The sequence below is a fragment of the Zonotrichia albicollis genome, chromosome Z, assembly GCF_047830755.1.
Source record: "Zonotrichia albicollis isolate bZonAlb1 chromosome Z, bZonAlb1.hap1, whole genome shotgun sequence".
Lineage (NCBI taxonomy): Eukaryota > Metazoa > Chordata > Aves > Passeriformes > Passerellidae > Zonotrichia > Zonotrichia albicollis.
The window spans coordinates 19441370-19463654 of NC_133860.1; the positions used below are offsets into that span (position 1 = coordinate 19441370).

Genomic DNA, 22285 nt, shown 5'->3' on the forward strand with positions numbered 1-22285 from the left:
CTGCAGAAACCCCTGTGGTTGTGGCAAGGCCAGGAGTTTTGCATAATTTGAGTACAAGACAAATGAAGGTGATCCAGGGCCACACTCTGCCTAATCAGGCAAGTTAATTTCATTCAGTAGGCAAATACTGAGAAACCACATGGGCTTTGGTAAGCTAGTACTAATACCTTATTGTCATGAGACCCTAGGTTGATGGGCATACTGCTATCATAAAAGGTTATACTGCTATCATAACAGATTCTGGCGTGGTATCAAGTGTTAATATGCATAGCAGCTTACTTACCAGACCTTTACAGGAATATGGCAGCATTAAAGAAGAGAGTATAGAATTTAGTGACCATAGCTACTATGAAGCATTCATCCATAGATATTAGAAGGTACTTTGGCTGCAGAGAGGTTAGTGTGAGCATGGCAGGCAGAAGCAGACATGTTGTGAAGCTAGGTAGCCAGTTATACAGTAATAAGAAAGAAAGGCTGCCTTCACCCAGCTTCTCCAAATAAAATCATGCATATCACCATAAATTACTTGAACACTGTTCACCTTGACAGATCTCCTTCCTCTTCCTGGTTTGGTACTCTGTGGTGGTGGACTAATTGTTATAGGCTCACGTGGCATGAGCTGGATATTGTTTTCAGAATCCAGTTTTACTCCATTCTGCAGAGATGTTCCTTTGGAAGCACCTTCCAGAAACAGGTTTGTTGGGGCTTCAGGAAAGCCATTCCTTTCTCTCTCTGGTATCACATTGGGAATTCCTGCTGCAGATGACTTACTCACAGGTGGCCACAGGCATGTTAGTGCTTCTCGTTTGCCAGTTCTATTAGAAATCTGGTCAAACTGTTTATCAAAGTAGTCAACATCACCATTTGGATCACCATTACCCCCTGATGTCAAGGTAGTTGGACTTTTCTTCTGATCAGATTTTAGAGAATCAAATGAAGGTTGTGCAGATTGGGCTGGCTGTGTGAAAGGATCATCACTGAAAGGGTCTGGATTAGGTGTAGGAAAGAAGCTGAGATTGGTAGAGAAAGAACTCTCAGGCAAGAAGGGTGGCTGTGCCTTTGGTTGTGGAAGAGAGGCTGTGATGCCATTCAAGAAGAGATCCTCTTTTGCAAAGGTTTGTTTGGTCTCAATTTCAGAATTAAAATCCACTAACAGAATCTCTTTAGCTTCCTATTTTTTCAGAGAGAAAAATGAAATTAGTTATATATAGATTTTGCTGCACAGTGAAAAAAATCAAGGAAAATAGCTGCAGAAGAAGAGATCCTAGTATCCAAAACATTATACAGGTAAATATTCAAAATCACACAGGAAAGCACTGGTGTTTATAGTTAAATTACAGCTATTTGGTCCCTGAAACCCAATACTGAAACATCTCCTTTTCAGATCCCCTAGTTAAATATCAGATACTTATTCTTCAACCTAGTGACTGTAGAGTGAGTAGGAATTACACCTAGGCTTACTCTTGAGTCACAGACCCCTGCTTGAGTTCCAATCCTTCGTTCTGACAAGTTGTGAAATCACACTGCCTTGGTTTGACTTCAAATTGCAGTCTCAGCTTCAGAATGACACTGTAGAATTAGTGGAACGTAACATGCTAATTCTCCACCAAGCATGCACAAGAAGGGTGAGACTTGGTCACTGGCTGGGTTGACAGCACCAACTGCATCCTGCTGATGGTGGCTTACAGTGCTAGGTGTAACATGATGGTTTTTTGGGGTCTCTGAGCTATGATAAGGCTTATGCACTCTTTTGTGCAATTAGGCCAAGTTTTGAGCTGGAACGATATTAGTAGAATTAAGTACTAGAATGACATCTAGTGGCTAAGTGAATACTTTTATGGCCCTACCCCACTAGCACAGTGATGATTGCTAGGCAGATGTCTCAGTAAAACCAGTACTAGGACTAAACCTGCTTTCAAAGAAAAAGCCAAGATAAGTAAGCTAGACTCTACTTACTGTGGGAGTGCTCATATCAGGTGGTGTTGACATATCCCCAAACAAGTCCATCTGGTCAACTCCCTTGAAACCAGAAATATTGAAAGAATTGGCATCTGTTAGAGCTCTCACAAGAAAAACAATCAAGTATAATGTAGATATACTGTAAAATCTGCAGTAAACACTATAAACTCTGCATTTCCTACACAATATGGGGACAGTCAATTTTGAAATCTTTAATGCCATCAACAAAAAGTTTTGAAATTTAACCTACCGGTTTCATTTTATCAGCTTGATCAGCAGGCAGTTCTTCACCATCATTCTGTAATAAATGTATAACAGTGTCAGAAATAATTGGAATTTCAAAATTTGCTTTAAGCAAGGAACTTGTGGGCTTTAAAAAGCAAGTGACAGGGAAGGGAAGCATGAGACAGATTACTACTCAGTATTAGATCCACAGATGCCTTTCACTTCCATTTCAATGTAATTTGGCATCTGACATTGCCTTCATAATGATGGCAGCATAGAGAAAGTAAAAGTTAGATGTGGTGCAGCAGCATACCTAATCAACAGAGGCTGAGCAGGAGTGACCTACCTCAGTCTTACATCACTCTAAAGAAAAAATCAGACTTTTAATACTTAAACATCATGTAGAATATCAAAAGTCTCTCACTTTAGAGAAGCTCACCAGACCTAGGCAGTCAGACACCTGGCACAACTGCCAACCAATAGCTTCCAGTGTTTCTGGATTTAGGCACAGCTTAGTATCAAGTCTTACAAGAGCCCAAAAGTCAGCCAAAATTGAAACAAGCTTTATGCAGACTCATGCAGTTTCTAGATTTTTACTCACCTTTTTCTTTTCTTCTTCTTCCTTCTTCTTCATATTATAAATTAGTTGGAAGAGGTCCTTAAGATCAGAAACCAGAGGCTCAGCCTGGAAAAGAATGTAGATTTCAGGCCATGTATTACTTTTACTTGGACTTCTACTGCTGCAATCAGTGCAACAAGCCAAACTTCCCTAAATGGTGCAAGACTTAGGTTGAGATAACAGGAAAATCAGGAGTTTAAAGACCTGTTTAGTCTTCATACAAGATTCTGCTTATGCATAATCCCAGAGGAACGGAACACAAACAGTGTAGAACTGTTGTTAACTCTACAAAAGTGGCTGTACATGAATTTGTGCTAACCTGCTATGTTTTTGCTAAAAAGCTGATAGCAGTACTTCTTAAGTGCATGGCAAGTCCTAGAATTGCAAAATTTATCCAAGCCTTCTGGTCATCTCCAGAGAGGAAGAATATTTTGCATTTGTCTATTTGCTACCAATTGAATGTGGAGAAAACTTGTATATATAATACTACTTTTATTTTAAACAGTGTAAAAATAGCAAAGGAGCAAGGCAAGCATAAAGTAAGATTATCATCACCTCAAATGTGTAAAGCTTTAGAGACCAGCTTTAAATGGTATCTGTGACATGATGACAGTTTAATGTGAATTAGAAAGGCACTGCATGCCTGGCACATCCATTAACAAGAATGTTGTTGTTGAGATGGTGGTGAGTTTAGCTGCACTGCTTTGGAACGCTTGTCAGTGCCTGGACTAGGACACCTTCCCATCTTCAGCCACTACCATTGGCACAAGCAGAGAATCCTTTGTACAGATCTCACTGCTTTCACCTGAGCACTGTCCTCTCCTAATCAAGGAGTATAAGACATGCAGCTGTGGGAAGAGCCATTGCAAGAATCATCAGCTTTAACAAGGAGTAACAGCTGCAGCAGGCTAGAGCTGCAGAAGCCTTACTTAGAAACAAATTACTTACTTCCTTACTTACAAATTTATGACAAAAACACACAGCAGCAAGTCAAGAGCTGTCTAAGGCCTGGCTGGGCTTAGAGGCTGGCAAGCAGCACCCCATGGTGAAATGAAGGAACAGACTCCAGAGCGCATACAAAAGGCTTTTGTGCTTAACCTACAATTCCACTGAAATCAATACAATTATTGGTCAGAATGCTGACAAATTAATAAAAAAGACTTAAAAGAAGGCCTAACTGTTAATTACTGAAGTACTAACATGCTCCAACAAGGAGCTCCTCAGTGGAGGACCTGTAGTGGGTCTAAAGCTGCCAGCAGGTTCTCCAGGAGGGCAGGTAGGAATGGGTAAAAAAAAATCTAGCTTTGAAGTCTGGGCTCATCAAGTCATTATAGTGATTATTATAAAATCATTCTAAAGACAAGCTGATAAATAAAAAATACCTAACTTCGGGTTGTTTATGAAGCTGCATAATTCTTAGTGGTATTTTTAAGTAGCTTTTTCCAGAATCCAGTATTGAGATTCCCCTCAGAGAGACTAACCTTGCACACAGGATTTCTGCATGTGAGGAACTTATCACAGAAGGATCAGAATCCCTCCCAACAAGTTCAGGTTAGGAGGTCCTAGGAGGGCCAGATCTGTCATTTACAGGCCCCAGAATCATTGTTGCAATTGAGTAAGTGATTTCCTTGCTGCACAAGGCAAAGCATCATGTGAATAGACTAACTAGTTCTATATTTCTGTTAGTTCAGAATGAAGCTCTGGCTATTTTGCTTAAGAATTAGTACTTTCACAGTGGGAAGCCTGTGCTAATGGCGCTGTTCATCTCACTAATGACTTTCATAGACAAGTTAAGCATTGTTGATCATAGTAACCAAGACTACTTGAGGGATTTTATTCTGGACTACAAAGAAACTGTACAAGACAGAAGCCAGTGGGGACACTGTCAATTTCTATTGTCTTGCTTTCAGTAAAATCTGTCCATGCATGGTGGTATTCTCCAGAGGAATTTTGTAGTATTACCACAAAACACTAGACCTTTATCACATGTTAAATATTTACACAACAACATTATCCATAGCACATGAAAGAAAGTGTCTGATTCATACCTGCTGGGCTGTTTTTATGGCAAAAAATTGGTGCTGGCCTTCTCCTCCACATATATAGCCAAAGGCACGATTGTCTGTTACATCCCGAGCAATAAAGGAGATTTTGTTTACTGGATGCTCATGTTCTATGACCTGGAATTGGGAAAAAAGCAAAAAATATTGGTTTAAATTTCTGGAAATATAATAGCTGCTATTCTCTGTGGTGAGAATGATTGTGAAAAATCTTCAGTCCAAACCTCAGACTCATCAACCTTTTATTAATCACAACAGGACACAGCTGTCTTTCTGACAGGACGCTTCAGCATTACAAACATTTCACAAGCCAATTTTTATATGTGGAAGTGAGTTATAGTGTCCAAATAAGAATCTAGTTCATATTGGTCTAACTTCCAGGTGCCTCACTAGCTTTAAGAATCACATTAAGAAAATAAGTTATATCTTACCCCAGTTTTTTCATCTATTATCTTGATACCAGAGAGGGAGATGTTTACCCAGATCTTCTGTTTGTGTTGGCCCTGGGAACGGGCTGCTGCTGCCATTCCCTGAAAAGAATGAATGCCAAAGTATCCATGAGACTTCTGTTGGATTGAGCTTTAGCTTGTTCTTTGTAATATATGACTGCTTAGGTGTAAAGTGATACCACTGATCCAGATGGTTTCCTCTGTAAATGTTTTAGAGCTTTAAAACAGATTTTAGTTCACAAAATTGCTGCAGTAGCAGCATCTTTACTTGCTTTTCCAGTCTAATTGAAGGTATGTAAGTGTTCTGCACTACAGAAGCAATGGTCTTTGTTGCTGCAGAAACATTAATTAATTAATTAAAAAATTAATTTATTTTTTAATTTTTCTGTATCTCTCAGTGTCACCATTGACACAGGATGCCAACTTGTGCTTTGAGGTCAGTGTTCAATTTCACAGCAATCCCCCCTTCCCCTCCAAAACTCACGCTCATAATTTGTGATGAAATTCATACTGCCATCATTCATACTGGATGCCTACAGACCAAAAGGAATGTTCCCAGACTTTCAGAGAAATGTCCTTTGAGCCAGAGGTTACAGTACAGGAAGCAACATCCATCTAGATGGTGCTGTTAGTAACTACGTTACCATTAAGCTGTATCTGAAGTTCTGCCAAAGTGACTGATTTGCTTTGTGAATGCTAACCAGAGATTGTTCCTTACGTGACAGATCAAGCCCTTACCTTCAGCTTCATCATTGAATCCTGACTCATTTTGTCTCCTCTTGCCTCAGGAACATCATCTATGCCAATCAGTTTAGCCTTGTATTTTACACCATCACCTTTGAATCTAGCCAAGAGAGATTCATCTGTTTTTTCTGGCCCTGGAGAAAGAGAAAAGGTTTGGTGGGTCTGTTTGTTTTTTTGAGGTTATTTTTACATTTGGGTGGATTGTTTATTTTATTTTTGTTTGGTTGGTTTTGGTTTTGTTTGTTTTTTGTTTTTTTTTTAATGATAGAAACAGCTATGTTGAGATTAATGATCTTAAAAAAAATATACACCAAATAAGTATATACCAAATAAATGTTAGAACTGTCTCTTGAGTACAGCTGACTAACAATCTGTTTGCAGTGCAAGACAGGTACTCCTTTAAGGTCACAGTACTCTTGCAGAATGTGGCCTCGGTTCGAAGAGTGGAGCCCAATGCTAATGTCTGGGGGCTTCATAACAATTGTTCACCACATAAAAGACTAAAATGTGGATAAGCAACAGTCAAGTAGATAAAGGAGCTAAGAATTAATGACACCATGCAGAAATGGTACTTCCCATGCCCATACAGGATGTTCAGTAAGGTCTTTAGGTGTTATCCCCCTGTTCTGATGTAGGCAGATCTCTTCTTGCTGTGCAAAAAGAATCTCCCAGTTTGCATTTAAGAACCTGATATCAGCACCATCATACAATGAGTCCTGGTACTTTGGTTATAAGCATTTGGGATTTTAGCTAAATTTGTTCTTTCTGCTGGTCCTGCTACTAGGAACTGCTTGCTTTTCTTCTCTGCATGCTCAACATTGCTCAAGTATGTACTTAGGTATGCATTTTTATATGAGGTAATTATATTTACGTGATCTAATCTATCAAAAAATCTGTTATCTGATATACGATAATTCTCTTGGAATGAGTTTTCTAGCTTCTCTGGACTAGAATTTGTATTCAGTACAAATCTCCTTTCTGGAGGCTCGGGAGGAGTCAGGTTAAAGTTCAGACTAACAGTTATCACAGTGCTCCAGGGTCTGGTCACCTCCTCAGAAGAATCTCTCTTCTCCAGGCTCTTGCTTACTTGTCAGGCTCAGCAAATCACTCACTTAACAGTGGAATAGAGCTTTAGAACTTCAGGCTAGAAAAAAAGCTTTTAAAATGAAAAGCCTACCTTCTGGTTAAGTTTATTATACTGGCATATTTACTCACTCTTCTGGTCAGGTGGTAAACTCAGAGTTACTTCAGCAGTAGTGAGGGTGGGTGATATTAGTGTTGTCAAATGCAAAAAATGAAGGACACAGAATAGAACAGGTCTTCATGTGGTAAGCATTTCTTACCTTTCTTTTTTTCCTTCTTTGAAGATTGTGCCTTTGGTGGAGCCTGTTGTTCAGGCTGGCTGTTGGTAGCAGTAGTTTCAGCTTCAGTAGACATGATGGGACTGTGGCCAGTTATGTTCACTGTAGGCTTAAAAACCCAAATAAGAGTTAGAAGACAGAAATAATATTTTACCTTGAGGAAGAAATACTTCTATTAGAGCTTTTAGTCCACCTGAAGTTCTGCTGCACACTGATGCCTGACAAAGCCTGAAAGCATAAGGAGTGATCATAGGGCAGGTCTGACTCTGATCACACAGAGCATGAAGTCACCGCCAGGAGGTGATGAACTCTCACCTCAGTAATAGCCAAGCAGTAGGGCACACTGATCTACACCAATGGGCTGTACTTGCACCTACATGTTTTAATCCGTCAATCTTTAGCTTTTTTTACCTTTTAAGGCTATTTATAGAACCTCAGGTATTTTGGTTTATTCTTCTTCAGCACTGCCAGCTGCATCTCTAAAGTAGCGTAGGAGAGAATGCAAGAAACATTTGCTAGGAATCTGTTCCAAACCATTATGAGGATGACACCAAAACACCCAAAAGATGCCAGTAGATATTGTTCATGTTTTTATAACCAGCAAAGTCAGAGGTTATACCACCCAACAGGTAAAACTAAATAATTTCCTCAGGCTGCAGACAGACTGTTCCAGTAAAAACACAACAGAACTTCAAGCCAAACCCCCCACATCCTTGTCTTAGCAGTAATCAAGTAGCCTGCAGATTTTCAAAAACCCTGCAAATTGACAAGAAACTATGGACTTCTACAACTTACCTCTATGCCATGTGACCCTTTTGCCCCTGAGACACAAATAAAAAAAATAATTTACAGTCACCATGTTTTGTTCCAACACGGCTGAAGCACTCAGTCTCACCATACAGAGGTACTCAGAGCAGCTTTATGGAGTTATGAAGATCTAAACCAAGCCAGAAAGAATATCCACATCTGCTAACATTCTATCAGTCTTCTGTCTGGGATATTGCAACGGCTGCAGTTAGTCCCTCGAATTTTAGGATAACAAATGAAGTCAAGAAATTGTTTACATGATAACTAATAATATTTAAATAATTGGGATCCTTTTTAATACACCCTACATCCAGGCAAGCTGCTATAAATCAAGCCATCCCTTTTATCTAGCATTTGAGACACAATTTGTATGTAGATACAAGTACTGAAGCAATGCATAGCCTCTTGCATTAGAAGTTTGTTAGTCTCAATAGTCAATTCCTCATTTGTCTTAGTAATATTTGATGCTTTAACGCATTACTTGAAATGTACTTTCAGGGTTTTGCTCTCACTCCTGTCTTCCCTTCCTCCAATTTACTGCTAACTAGACTGACTCAACCAGCTTGCCACTAACTGAATAATGGCTATAAATTCTTAATTGACTCCTAACCCAGGAAGAACACAAATTCCTAGGTTCTAAAGAGAATTTCACTCTGAAAGCCTCCATTTTCATTTAACCAGGAGGAAGGCCTTTTGGGAACTAGCTAATCTAAGCAAAACTAGACCTAGCTTCTCACCAGATGGCTTGTAAACTGCATTTAGCATTGGTCAAGTAAATCAACAGAGATAAGGGTGCTCAGATGGGAAAGAACTGTCAGCTATACCTGTTCTCCTCTGTAAGCAACTTATGTGGCCACAGTCAGGGAACATTTGATGCAAGGGAACAAAGGTGTTGCTGTGAAAGTTTCAAGTGGTACCAAGTAGAAATTCATGTTAGAGGAGGAGTTTGTTTAGCAAGCCATGGTTATTTAAGAAATGTTATCACTGAAAGAGTGGCTTGCATGTCCATTCTGACAAAGGGTCAAGGGGACAACTATTAAGCCCACAGGGATTTTGCAGAATACTTGCAACAATGCTGAAACAGATTGTGCCTATTGAAATCCACATTTTAATCAGATAAAATGAAGTCAACTGAATTATTCTTTCAGAGTAACTAAGCTACTTAGTTACTCTGAAAGAAGAGTTTCTATCAGCTTCTTTGCCTGATAGTATAGTTTTGGGTAGAGCTATCTTTTAGACATAAGCATAAGGAATTCCTCCCTAGATTTATCAGGTCCTTCAGAAATAAAGGAAGGAAGAGAGTTAAGGTAGGATCATTAATTAAACATCCACTCCTGTGTGGAAGATTACTGTTGAGAGAATAGAAGGAAAAGGCCCAGAAGAGAGAAATAAGATGTGCTCTCAAGAAGCTGAGTTATAACTTTAGGACATTCTGCCTAGCTCCATTCTGGAAAGAAGAAATAAGAACCTCAAGGCACTGAATCCTGCCTGTCAGTGATCTTTCTTCCTCTAATTAGCAGAGCTACACCCAGCTGTATTGGAATACAACTTGCATCACATGTTGAAGTAAAATTAAGAGGCAATACAAAAGAAATAACTTAAAAAGGAGAAAATATGCACAAGCAAGATCTCACTTTGACAACTGTAAACTGGTCTATGTCTACATGTGCAGCTGCCATCTTTGCATTCCAGGCATGTCTGATCATCACTGCCATCTGCCTCCATGATTTCCTTTGTGAAGAAATCAGACCACAGATTTTTATAGAACCAGACAGTAAAAAAACCCACAGTGAATGAAGATGGGTAGGGATACACACAAGTGTGGCTGAGCCTTTGCAAATACCCTGTCTTACTATGGGAAAGTTCATTTTTAGTGTTGGCAATACAATTTTAGATTAGTGAGGGCCTTCTGGCTACTTTACAAAACCTACTCTCACATCTGAGATCTGCCAAAACTTATGTTTCCTAGTGAGATTTTGCAGTACATGATGGTCATTTATCATACCTTTGGAGAACTTGGTGTCTTTGAAAATCACCTCAGAAACCACAGAATTAGTGAAATTAAAACACAATGATAGACAAAGGCAAGCTTAATACGTGTTCATATTTTAAATAACTAATTCTTGATACCTGAGTTAAGCCACATGTCCAGTACTAAATTGTCTCTGTCTTCACCTTAAAATTTCCCTGAGGTGGTGAGGAACATGTAGCTTGAGCTAGAAGTAATCTATTCTGCTCACTATAAAAAAGCCTCAACCAGAAGTAAATACAATTTCTGGGCTTTACACTCAAGATAAAGCTAGCCAAGGTCTTCATCACACTTAAGTTTGTGTTATCTTAGTGGAAAGTGCTGGTGTGCTTAACATGCAAGTAACTAAAATTAAGTCAAAATCTTCCATTTGTTTCTTGGGGGCTTCCTTTCACAGTACTCAGCCTCTTGGTAGATTTTCCTTGCTCCAGCTGCAGGTAGAAGGCAACAAGAGTAGAATTGTTTTCTTACACATTAATTTTGAAGCCATCTCAAAAGAGTCAGCCAGCAAATGTGGCAAGGTTAGAGATGCATGTGCTTGTATGCAAGAGTGAAAGGACAGCTGAGCTTTCAGATATGCTGGCATAGTAAAGAATAAGGTCATTGCCCCAACAACTATGTCAGCACTTACTTTAAAGCAGTTTGGATCTCATCCATGTCGATGAGTCCATTGGTATCACCACACCTTAATTACTCACTAATCAGTTGTATGGCCCCTCTTCATTGCTATGCTAAATGTGCAGTTTCAAAATTCCAAAGAGTACAGATTTACAGATGCTGCCACCTTGGGAGAAGTCTACCAAACTCTACCTGTATCACCACATTCATATCATACACATTTTTCTCACCCACTTTTCAATTTACTCCAGACAGGGCTTGCAAAGAGACCACTAGCAGTATCTTCCTCCTCTCCTTCAGGGACTGTCCTGTGGAGAGCAGATAGATACTGATGACTCCTCAGACAAACTCCATGTCAGGCCCTCAACACACAGTGCTTGATGTACGACCTGCTACCTGCTGAATCAAGTCAGACTACTCTCCATTCAAGACTTGTACTTCATTTCTACACAGTTACCTTAGGAAAGTCAGTCTTATAACTTCTGGTACACTGCACTTTGGTGTCTTTGAACTTTGCAGAGAGGGCTGTCAGTAATGACAAGTCATCCCTGAAATACCTGTTTTTTAGCAAGACTTGGGAGAACATGCCAAACAATTTTTGTTGAGAAACATTTAGCTTCCCTTAGAGATGCTTTTACAGATATCTTTTATTTGAGAAAGGGGTGGAGACACAATAGATACCCTTAATGACTATGTTTTTGTCCTGTGGACAAGTGAATTGAGTATCTTCATTATGGCTGTAATTTTTCATAGAATTAAGGACAAAAGAGAACCCTCACCAACAGACAGGTTTTTCCCCTCTCAGCAGACAAATATAAATGTCTCAAAGTTGATGAGACATTATCTAAGAGGTTAGGGACATCCAAAAATTCAGAGGTAGATAAGATAAACATCTGCTCAGCAGCCCAATAGTTTGTCCTCTTCACACCCTGTGCTCCTTCTTTGTCCCTACAAGTACATGATTCAGCTTAAAGAGTAATTGCATGTAAATATTAACCTTGAATTAGAATCTGTAAGGCTGGGAGAGGACAAGAGAAGCTTTTACTGCTGAGTGAAATACTATTAGGATGAACTAGTAACAGGAAGCACAGCAACAGCTCAACTGCTGAACATGCTTCTGGGGCAGGTTGTTTCCTCCCCCACCATTCTTGAAGGATTACTCAGGTTCTTCTGGTTAGAAGGCTGTGCTAGTGAATTCAAGATTTTATTTTTCAAGCTAAGAAAATAGGCTAAAGGCTGAACAGCAATTCACACAGTGACTGGAAAGAGTCAAAGTTGTAAAGCCAGACAGTCTGTTTTCAGTAAATCATCCTGACTGGCAGCCTTCTGCTCACATCAGGAGTATAACAGCAGATTTGGGTGAGCCCCTGTAGGGCTGACTGACATTTACATCTAACAACTCCCCATCTGATTATCTATTTTCTACTTAGTTCCTGTCCTGCTTCAATGGTAGTAGCCTTGAGAATCCCTAGGCATGCATTAATAAATCAAAAACATAAAAGTACTGATCAGACTTTTGCTTTTTAAACAGGATCACTCATGCTGAGGAGTCAAATAAAATATAATCTTAAATGCTTTCTTTCATTGCTAGAACACCCATTGCTATGGTATCTCGCAGTTTCTAAAGAGTTCAAGTTGAATAAACCTTCTGTAACATGACACAAGAGATTACAATGATTTAGATGGAACATTCTAGATGCTTGTTCTGATTCAAGCATTAACATTAGCCTGTTTTCTCTATTAAAACAATTCTGTTATGAACTCACATATCCAGCAACTAATATCCATGAGAAGTAACTGTCTTACCTACAGGTAGTTATATCTGATGTGTTCACACTTACACATGACTAATACCTGCATGAAGACAAGTAGTAGAAGAAAGTTCACAGATGGCTTGGGAACTATTCACCTGCAGTTTTAGCAATGTCTGGAATGCAAGAGCAGTATTACTTGTCAGAAAGATGACTGAATACATACTTTTATACTGCAGAGCATAACCAAAGGTCCCATGGTTTGTCTTGTAAGAGAGAGGGGAAAAAAGGATATTAAACAACATTGCCTGGCAAGTGCAGCTGATTGTCACTCCCACAATTCAGTAAGGCTTACATTAGCAATGCACCCATCATTCGGTTCAAAAATCCTGTTGAACTGTCCTGCTTAGGCTGTAGATTGGTAGAAATGTGATTTTTGTTCAAGAGATCATTTGTTTGATATTGTGACTTTAGTTAAACCAGGCACTTACCTGTTGGACTAAGTATTTCTAGAATAACGGGATTTTACTTTAGGGAACTTCCAGAGTGCAACTTGCTTTTCAAGCCCTCTTTGATGTTTTGTCTTCTTACCCAAGAGGTGGACTGGTACTTTGTTGAGGTATTAAAGGCAGCCTTAAGCCAATGGCTTCCTTTGTCAACACCAATTCCAGTTTGGAATAAACTGCAACAGCGCTTAACATATTTGCAGGATGTGGAATATAGTCCATCTGTGTTCATCATATACAATCAGTAATGAGAAACAGGGAAGGGTGACCTTCATCTGCTTAGTAGGATAGAAGTGCAGCATTAAACACATCAGGGAATACCTCCCTTGTGCTGCTCCCTTCCCTAGTACCAGCTACAAAGCAGATAAAGATCTCAGTGCACTAATTAGCCATGTCAGCTACAGATGTTGGCATGTACCATGGCTGGTGCAGGATCACGCCTGTGAAACCACACAGAGAGCTCACCGTTCAGCCAACTTGCCAGCTGCTATTTCATCACTTGAACAGAACAGTCTGTTCTCATCACATCAGCCTCCTCTGAACCTCTTGGTTTTTAGCAAGAACATAGAAATTTAAGTTCCTGAAAGTGTTTCATACACACTTGAATCATGGCCAAGAGAATATCACTAAGTTAGCAGCTGAGCCTGAACAGGTCATACTGTTCAAGTGGTGCAATTCAATTGGTACTTTTTTATCATTCTACTATGCTTTCAAGCACATGATTTCTGAACAGATAATAAGTCACTTGTCAACCCAGCTACAGCAGTGGCTCTACTTCAGATTTTTCTTCCACTTGTCATGGAAATAAATATATCTTTTGCAGGAAGATTAAAGCAGTGGGCTCAAGAGCAGTAATGACCAGTTTAAATAAGCTGTACCTGATGAACACATGGAACAATACCTATTCACAAGTGAAAAGCATTTAATGAGCTCATTTTATGTGGTTCCCTGAAGAATTAATCACAAGATGAAGTAAACTAGCACTGTCATAGTGTTTGATAGAATTATTTTTCAGCCAGGAACTTCAGTATCTAAAGGTAGTGCCCAAATATCTAGCTATTCCACCTTAAATTATTAGTTGTTCCAGGAATAATGCTGCAACAAGGCTTGACAGCAGCCTTTCCTGCTCTGTTCATTAGCTATGGTGACCTAATCATTAATTTATTGAATGAAAAAATTATTTTAGTACCAGCAATACCAACATCTGAACTCCAAACTCTTCCCTTAGAAAGAAATTGGAAGGGCATACTGGGATACCTTTCTTGATAGAGAGCTATTACTTTGGAAACAGAGACTAATTAGATTATGTATTTAAATTATCCACAAGAATTTTCTTCCTTTCAGCCTTCAAGAAGACAGCATATTTTACAACCTGCCAAGGGAGCACTCCTCTGTAACTCTTTAGTTTCCAGTTGTAAAGCCTCACAAATTAGTGGCACCTGAGCCAGAGCTCAGCTGCCTGCTGTAGTTATTGCTAAGGAAAGCATCACCTGCCCAAGGGATAAGGAATCTCAAGCAATGTGGCTGCTGCTCAACCTTTTGCCAGTATTCCTGCTTGAGACTCACTGGCTATACCAAACAACATAGAAGCAAAGCAGTTGTTATTCAAGGCAGCTAGTGTTTACCCAGATGCCACTGAGTTTGAACTGAACAACAAATCAAACTCTTCACTTCCAACTGTACTCCTAAGGCCCTCCTGCCTAGAAGGCCTGTTTCTGATATTCTTGCTTGCTAGTATAGTGAAGGACTCTTGGCAATAGCCATGCTTTTCACCCCTCCTTCTCAGAGCAGGAACTTGACACATATTGAAGCTGTTATCATAGGTTATGTCAGCTGCATGCAGTTAACTGTCTGCTGCTGGCACTGCTATCCTTCTTTGCGGTTTGGGTATATGCAAACTGTACTGAGAGAAATTGCATATGTTTTGCTCAGCTTACTCTTAAGTGTGTTCTCTACTGGTTCACAAATTTATCTGTATGATAAATAGGATTTTCCTCTACTATTCTTGCATTCACACAGCCTAAACCCGTGCAATCCTGGCCACGTTGTTGGGTACTGCAGTTTGCTTACCCAGCCTGGTTATCCCAGGAGCAGCCAAAAGCCTATCATTAAACATTCATCCCAGCAGTAACTGAAGAGCACTCCACCTACCCCCCAGATACTGTGCCTCTCAATACACAAATTGTTGTAGCAGTTACTGCCACAGGAGTCACTCCATACTGCCTCTTGTAAGAGATGCAAATTATGTTCATTATGTATTCTGAGAAGACTGATGAAAATTCTGCTTGCAGAGCCTACTTATTGTAGGCTCTTCTACAGCAGTTCCAGACTTGTTAAGTATTATGAGGCATATTGCTTAATATAAGGGTTAACTTGCCTTCAAGATTAGTTATTACCAAGGCCCCCAGCTCTCCCTTGTATCTGTAGCAAGAAAGGCAATGAATAACTACACAAGACTCAAATCTAAAAAGGTGGTATGGAAGGATCTCTACCAGAGGTAAGAAAGGATTAACCAGGAATTTTAGAGCTCCACTACAGTTCTCACAGTAGGTATCCCACTGAACAGCTAATAGAGTTTCATAGATGACTGTTCTACAGTAAGTTTCCCTACCAGTAATTACAATTACACATATTAGAGGAAGTTTACACTACAATTCATGAATCCAGACTATAAAGCAATCTTGACCAGGGTCTCTCTAATTTTCCATCTCTGTGATAGTCTTGGCAGCACATTATAGGGATGCCCCCATCCCTCAGAAGCATACAAGGAGAACTGTCCGATCTAGAGTTTACCTTCCATCAACCAGGGCAGCCATTGTTTGCAGACAGATCTGTGATTTGAGCTACTAGAAAACTAGTCCTTACACACAGAGTGACCTTTGTCCCTTGCCTCAAAGCACAGATGACCGCCTTCTGACAGGGCAAAGAAGAGATCTGAAAGGTAGAGAAACAGGTTGTAATATTAAAACGGCATCCTTAGGGCTCCCAACTTCTTTTGCCCCCTCCTAAGAGGAAGGTTTCATCCATGGGGCTAAAATGATTAGGTGTGTGGCACATCAGCATTAGGATTTGAATAGACTTTGCTGGAGGCACAACTTCCTAGCTGATATTGTCGTGAAGCCTCCTGACTGTCAAGGTGAAGGTCCATTATCCTTATCCTTATTATGTCTCTTAGACCTACTTTTTCTGCTGAAGAGATAATCCTCATCTTATTGCTTAAGATGAAGATGCAACATGAACTGACAGAACAGCAGGAAATTCAGCTCTAAGGTCAATAATTTGTCCTTATCTGGCCCTGTAATGTCTGAGATTTTGGATTTAAGGGGACATGCACCAGCTATGAAGCTATATTAAAAACTTTTAAAATTAATTTTAAAGTCACATCGATAATTAGGGGCAGATATCTACAGGGCATTTCAGCTGAGACACTTCATCCTCAAGCACTCCAGAGCATATGCAAGGCAAACTTTCAGATGAGGAGAGACCAGAATGGTCTATATCTCCATCAGCCAGGGCTGAGAAGACCTGGATGGGAGAAGATGCTTTGTTCAGCACTCAACTGCCCAGCTGGTATAAACAAGATAATCCTGTTGAAACTGGTACCTCCTGTTTATTGACTAGGCCTGACACTGTGCTTCATCCAGCTTCTTTATAACCCTGAGACCCTTGAACCCAAGCACAGCCTCAGAATCAGGTTTCTAATGCCAGTTTTTCTTCTCAGTTACAATCCTCAGACAGCTTATTTGATTTGATCTCTTTAACATAACCTCAAGTTGTACTTCTGTGGAGTCCATGCTGAGGTAGCGACTAGTGCCTTATCCCTGTTTGTGTTTCACAGCAGAAGCTCATTAAGACCTCTTGGCAGCCCCTGATCCCAGTGGTATCATCTTGATTCTACTAACAATCCATTTGTCCGCATGCAAGATCTGAAGTTTTTTTCCAAAATCCTTGCAGGTTACAAAGTTACCGTCATGCTGCTTCAACATTTCTTTTGAGAGACTCGAGCCAGCAAGCAGAATTTGCATCAGCCCTGTTTCCAGATCAAGCTAGCTTTCTCCAGATGTGGAATTTATTGCTCTGTACAGGCAAATTAATTCTTCTGTAGTGGTCACATATTGCTATCCTTGCTGAATAAATTTTACAAGCATTCCCAGGGTTAACCCAGCTGGTCACACAAATTTCCTGAAAGTGTAAGGTTTACTAGGAAAGGAGAGCACCAATAAGACAGAAAAATCAGCAAGTTTGGCAACAATACCCAACAGCTATGGAATATTGGTGCACTTTTACATCTTTTCTCCAACTATGGCTTTTCTACTTTAATTTCTGAGCAGCCACGTTGGATTCACCCTTTCTTGACATTAAGTGCATTTATTTGCTTTCCCACAGAGACAAAACCCTACCCTTTCCATACATTATAATTACCTGCTTAGAGTGTTTCTTCTCATATCTGCTTGAGAAATAGAGGCCTTGAGCAAGAAGAAGTACATCTATAGCAGCTACTGGTCTGCAGGTAGTTTAACAAGTAATGCTCTTCTCAATGAGAAAATAGATTGTGTAGAGATGCTTAGCAGCATTGTAGAAGGCATATAGCAGATTAGACATCACCCTTACCTTCACAAAAATTCACTCAATTTTACACTGAGCTTTTCTATGCACCAAAGCATGATGTTTGCTAGTTAACCCTCTGTTCTGGTGACTCACCTGACATTGATTCAGCACTCTCATCTTCCTTACCTTTGCTACCATTTGGTTGTCCTTCCTCCAAAACAAACCTACTATTAATAAAAAATTCTGCTTCATATGTGACCACATCCTCACACCATCCAGGGAAATTTGAAAAGCTGATTGTGACTCAAGAAACATTGTGCTGGATACAAATGCAGTGATTCTTTCAACAGATGTGGTGGGCACCCTTAGAGAATGCTCAGCTGGAACGATCTTCTGTGGATTACAACGCACGTCTCCAGCCTCACCTACCTCCAAGGAAGGTCCTATGGAAGCTGTCACAAAGACCTGCTAGCATTATAATTGCCTAGGAGGTCACTATCAGACACAATGTCATCCTTTTAGTTTAACACTGCCTGTCAAGTCTTCACGGCAAACACATACCTTCACAATTAATTTTTTTCTCTATTTGAATCTGCATCTTTAATTTTGTCTATTTACAGAGACATTGTCTTCCTAGGGCATACCTATGGCCATTTTTTAGCATACAGTGTACCTTCATGCTCTCAGATTTGGTTACTTTTGGGCAACCTTGTTTATGAAAGTTACAAAAGACTTGTGAAGAAACAAGTGCTCCCTTTTAAGGCAAACAGCTTAATTAGGAGAAGACTTAAAAATTTCCAACTCTCAAAATAATAAAATCACCAGCGTTATCAGTGAATTTATAGAAAGCATTTGAGTAACCAACATTTCTGAGGGGTAAAATCTCTTTACAAAGAAGTCCACCTGAGGAAATCTGTCTATGTTGGCAACACCTGCATTTGTCTTATGGCTCACTGCACTGGCATTGTCAAGTGTCACTATATAATGGACATTGGACTTTATAAATCATCACCTGAGAAGTCAGTTTCTCTGTCACAGTAGAAGACTAACTCCAGAAAATCATCAACATCTGCAGGTATCCCAGTTTACCCCAGACTGAAGTAGCATGCACAAATTCGCTGGAAGACAGGTGTTCCATCAAAAACAGTAAGGGCACTCCATCCAAAACCAGAACAAAACCCTACTCCTGCTTCACAGCATCCTAACCTGCACTCCCATTATCTCTGCTATTAGAGAGCTTCTTTCATATTAGTTATTCATTATAACAAATTGGCTATAAAACCCAGGAAATTTAGAGTTTATATAGTTAATCAATTTAATTATTTCAACCCCATCCTCCCCACACACAGAACTGAAAAGGCGCGTTTATATTGCTTTACTCTCACGCTTCCCCAGCCAGCCGCCCTGCCGGAGCCAGGAGCAGGATGCGGGCGGCTTCTCCCGCAGCTCGGCCGGGACAGGCAGCCAGGAGCTCGGCCCGGGCAGCGCCGAGAGCCCCGCGGGACGGGACGGGACGGGGCCACCGCGGCGCCGCCGCCCCCGACCCCGCCGCAGCGCGGCCCCTCAGCGCGGCCGTGCACCCAGCGCCCCTCAGCGCGGCCGGGCACCCAGCGGAGCCGAGCCCGGCCGGGCGGGCACTCAGCGCCCCTCAGCGCGGCTGCCGAGCCCAGCCCGGCCGGGCAGGCACCCACCGCCCCTCAGCGCGGCTGCCGAGCCCAGCCCGGCCGGGCAGGCACCCACCGCCCCTCAGCGCGGCTGCCGAGCCCAGCCCGGCCGGGCAGGCACCCACCGCCCCTCAGCGCGGCTGCCGAGCCGGCACCCACCGCCCCTCAGCACGGCTGCCGAGCCGGCACCCACCGCCCCTCAGCGCGGCTGCCGAGCCCAGCCCGGCCGGGCAGGCACCCACCGCCCCTCAGCGCGGCTGCCGAGCCCAGCCCGGCCGGGCAGGCACCCACCGCCCCTCAGCGCGGCTGCCGAGCCGGCACCCACCGCCCCTCAGCGCGGCTGCCGAGCCGGCACCCACCGCCCCTCAGCGCGGCTGCCGAGCCGGCACCCACCGCCCCTCAGCGCGGCTGCCGAGCCGGCACCCACCGCCCCTCAGCGCGGCTGCCGAGCCGGCACCCACCGCCCCTCAGCGCGGCTGCCGAGCCCAGCCCGGCCGGGCAGGCACCCACCGCCCCTCAGCGCGGCTGCCGAGCCCAGCCCGGCCGGGCAGGCACCCACCGCCCCTCAGCGCGGCTGCCGAGCCGGCACCCACCGCCCCTCAGCGCGGCTGCCGAGCCCAGCCCGGCCGGGCAGGCACCCACCGCCCCTCAGCGCGGCTGCCGAGCCCAGCCCGGCCGGGCAGGCACCCACCGCCCCTCAGCGCGGCTGCCGAGCCCAGCCCGGCCGGGCAGGCACCCACCGCCCCTCAGCGCGGCTGCCGAGCCCAGCCCGGCCGGGCAGGCACCCACCGCCCCTCAGCGCGGCTGCCGAGCCCAGCCCGGCCGGGCAGGCACCCACCGCCCCTCAGCGCGGCTGCCGAGCCCAGCCCCGCCGGGCAGGCACCCACCGCCCCTCAGCGCGGCTGCCGAGCCCAGCCCGGCCGGGCAGGCACCCACCGCCCCTCAGCGCGGCTGCCGAGCCGGCACCCACCGCCCCTCAGCGCGGCTGCCGAGCCGGCACCCACCGCCCCTCAGCGCGGCTGCCGAGCCCAGCCCGGCCGGGCAGGCACCCACCGCCCCTCAGCGCGGCTGCCGAGCCCAGCCCGGCCGGGCAGGCACCCACCGCCCCTCAGCGCGGCTGCCGAGCCCAGCCCGGCCGGGCAGGCACCCACCGCCCCTCAGCGCGGCTGCCGAGCCCAGCCCGGCCGGGCAGGCACCCACCGCCCCTCAGCGCGGCTGCCGAGCCCAGCCCGGCCGGGCAGGCACCCACCGCCCCTCAGCGCGGCTGCCGAGCCCAGCCCGGCCGGGCAGGCACCCACCGCCCCTCAGCGCGGCTGCCGAGCCCAGCCCGGCCGGGCAGGCACCCACCGCCCCTCAGCGCGGCTGCCGAGCCCAGCCCGGCCGGGCAGGCACCCACCGCCCCTCAGCGCGGCTGCCGAGCCCAGCCCGGCCGGGCAGGCACCCACCGCCCCTCAGCGCGGCTGCCGAGCCCAGCCCGGCCGGGCAGGCACCCACCGCCCCTCAGCGCGGCTGCCGAGCCCAGCCCGGCCGGGCAGGCACCCACCGCCCCTCAGCGCGGCTGCCGAGCCCAGCCCGGCCGGGCAGGCACCCACCGCCCCTCAGCGCGGCTGCCGAGCCCAGCCCGGCCGGGCAGGCACCCACCGCCCCTCAGCGCGGCTGCCGAGCCCAGCCCGGCCGGGCAGGCACCCACCGCCCCTCAGCGCGGCTGCCGAGCCCAGCCCGGCCGGGCAGGCACCCACCGCCCCTCAGCGCGGCTGCCGAGCCCAGCCCGGCCGGGCAGGCACCCACCGCCCCTCAGCGCGGCTGCCGAGCCCAGCCCCGCCGGGCAGGCACCCACCGCCCCTCAGCGCGGCTGCCGAGCCCAGCCCGGCCGGGCAGGCACCCACCGCCCCTCAGCGCGGCTGCCGGGCCCAGCCCGGCCGGGCAGGCACCCACCGCCCCTCAGCGCGGCTGCCGAGCCCAGCCCGGCCGGGCAGGCACCCACCTCCCCTCAGCGCGGCTGCCGAGCCCAGCCCGGCCGGGCAGGCACCCACCGCCCCTCAGCGCGGCTGCCGAGCCCAGCCCGGCCTGGCACTCAGCGCCCCTCCTGCGGCACCAGCCGTGTCAGCGCCCACCCCACACGTACCCCGCGCCCCGCCGCCGGCACACAATGTCGCGTCGTAGCAAAAAAAAAAAATAAAAATTAAAAATTCGTCTTCCCCCAGTGACAGCTCCTTCACCCCCTCCCCGGCCGTGCGAGAGCCGAGCCCGGCGCGCAAAGCTCCTTACGGGCTATATCCGTGCCGCTCCGGGCATGATCCGGTGAGAGCAGCCGGTAGCCTGGCTGGGACCGGGGCCCCGGTTAAATATTCTGTTGCACTCTCGCCTTCAGATTAGTTAGCCACTCACAGCGAGCGATATGGTTTTAATCAGATGCTGGCAGCTGACGACTACCCAGGAATGCGCTGTGATGTTTTTGCTGCTTGGTCTTGGCTACTCCCCCTCAACGTGTCGGTGCTCACAAGTTTAACCCCTTGCGAGCCGCCGCTGCGGGGCCGGGAGGGGGGCTCCCACGGCGGGACGGAGACCCACGGGGACAGGCGGGACGTGGGGACAGGCAGGTGGGACCCTGCGGGGACAGGGATCGAGTGACACCCACAGGTTGTAGCACCCTCCCGACCCTCCATCTCCTCTAATCTGTGACCTGCAGAACCAAAATATTGGGTCAGTGAGATTCAGTTTCTGGGTCACATCGAGACCTGACGTTTGTACTTCCCACTCATCTTTATTCAAACATCTATCATGGTTTTTTTTTTTCCCCCAGAGTAGTGCAGCAGTTTTCCAACTTGTATGAAAGAACCTCTGATAAAAATATTATATTTTTGTCCTTGTAGCAGAATGGTGGTTTTTCTTCTTCCTTTTCAAGGTTGTTAACCTATTTTATTTTATAAATTCTGTTCAAAATT

General features: G+C 44.9%; 1 protein-coding gene across 2 annotated transcripts in view; it reads right to left on the reverse strand.

Moving 5' to 3' along the window:
- The window catches only part of DAB2 (DAB adaptor protein 2), a 28704-nt gene extending 6894 nt beyond the window's left edge, over positions 1–21810 (reverse strand). The window contains exons 1-9 of one of the 2 annotated variants that reach the window (XM_014268329.3): positions 21609–21810; positions 7400–7519; positions 6051–6190; positions 5295–5393; positions 4852–4983; positions 2786–2869; positions 2210–2257; positions 1957–2019; positions 542–1171 (exon numbers count right to left, since the gene is read on the reverse strand). In XM_014268329.3, the coding sequence (XP_014123804.1) occupies positions 542–1171; positions 1957–2019; positions 2210–2257; positions 2786–2869; positions 4852–4983; positions 5295–5393; positions 6051–6190; positions 7400–7493 (1290 nt within the window). In that variant the 5' untranslated portion in view covers positions 7494–7519; positions 21609–21810. Of the gene's footprint in view, positions 1–541; positions 1172–1956; positions 2020–2209; positions 2258–2785; positions 2870–4851; positions 4984–5294; positions 5394–6050; positions 6191–7399; positions 7527–21608 lie in introns of both variants that reach the window. The other variant, XM_005488821.4, reaches the window with a different exon arrangement.
- Between the last annotated feature and the right edge of the window lie 475 nt (positions 21811–22285).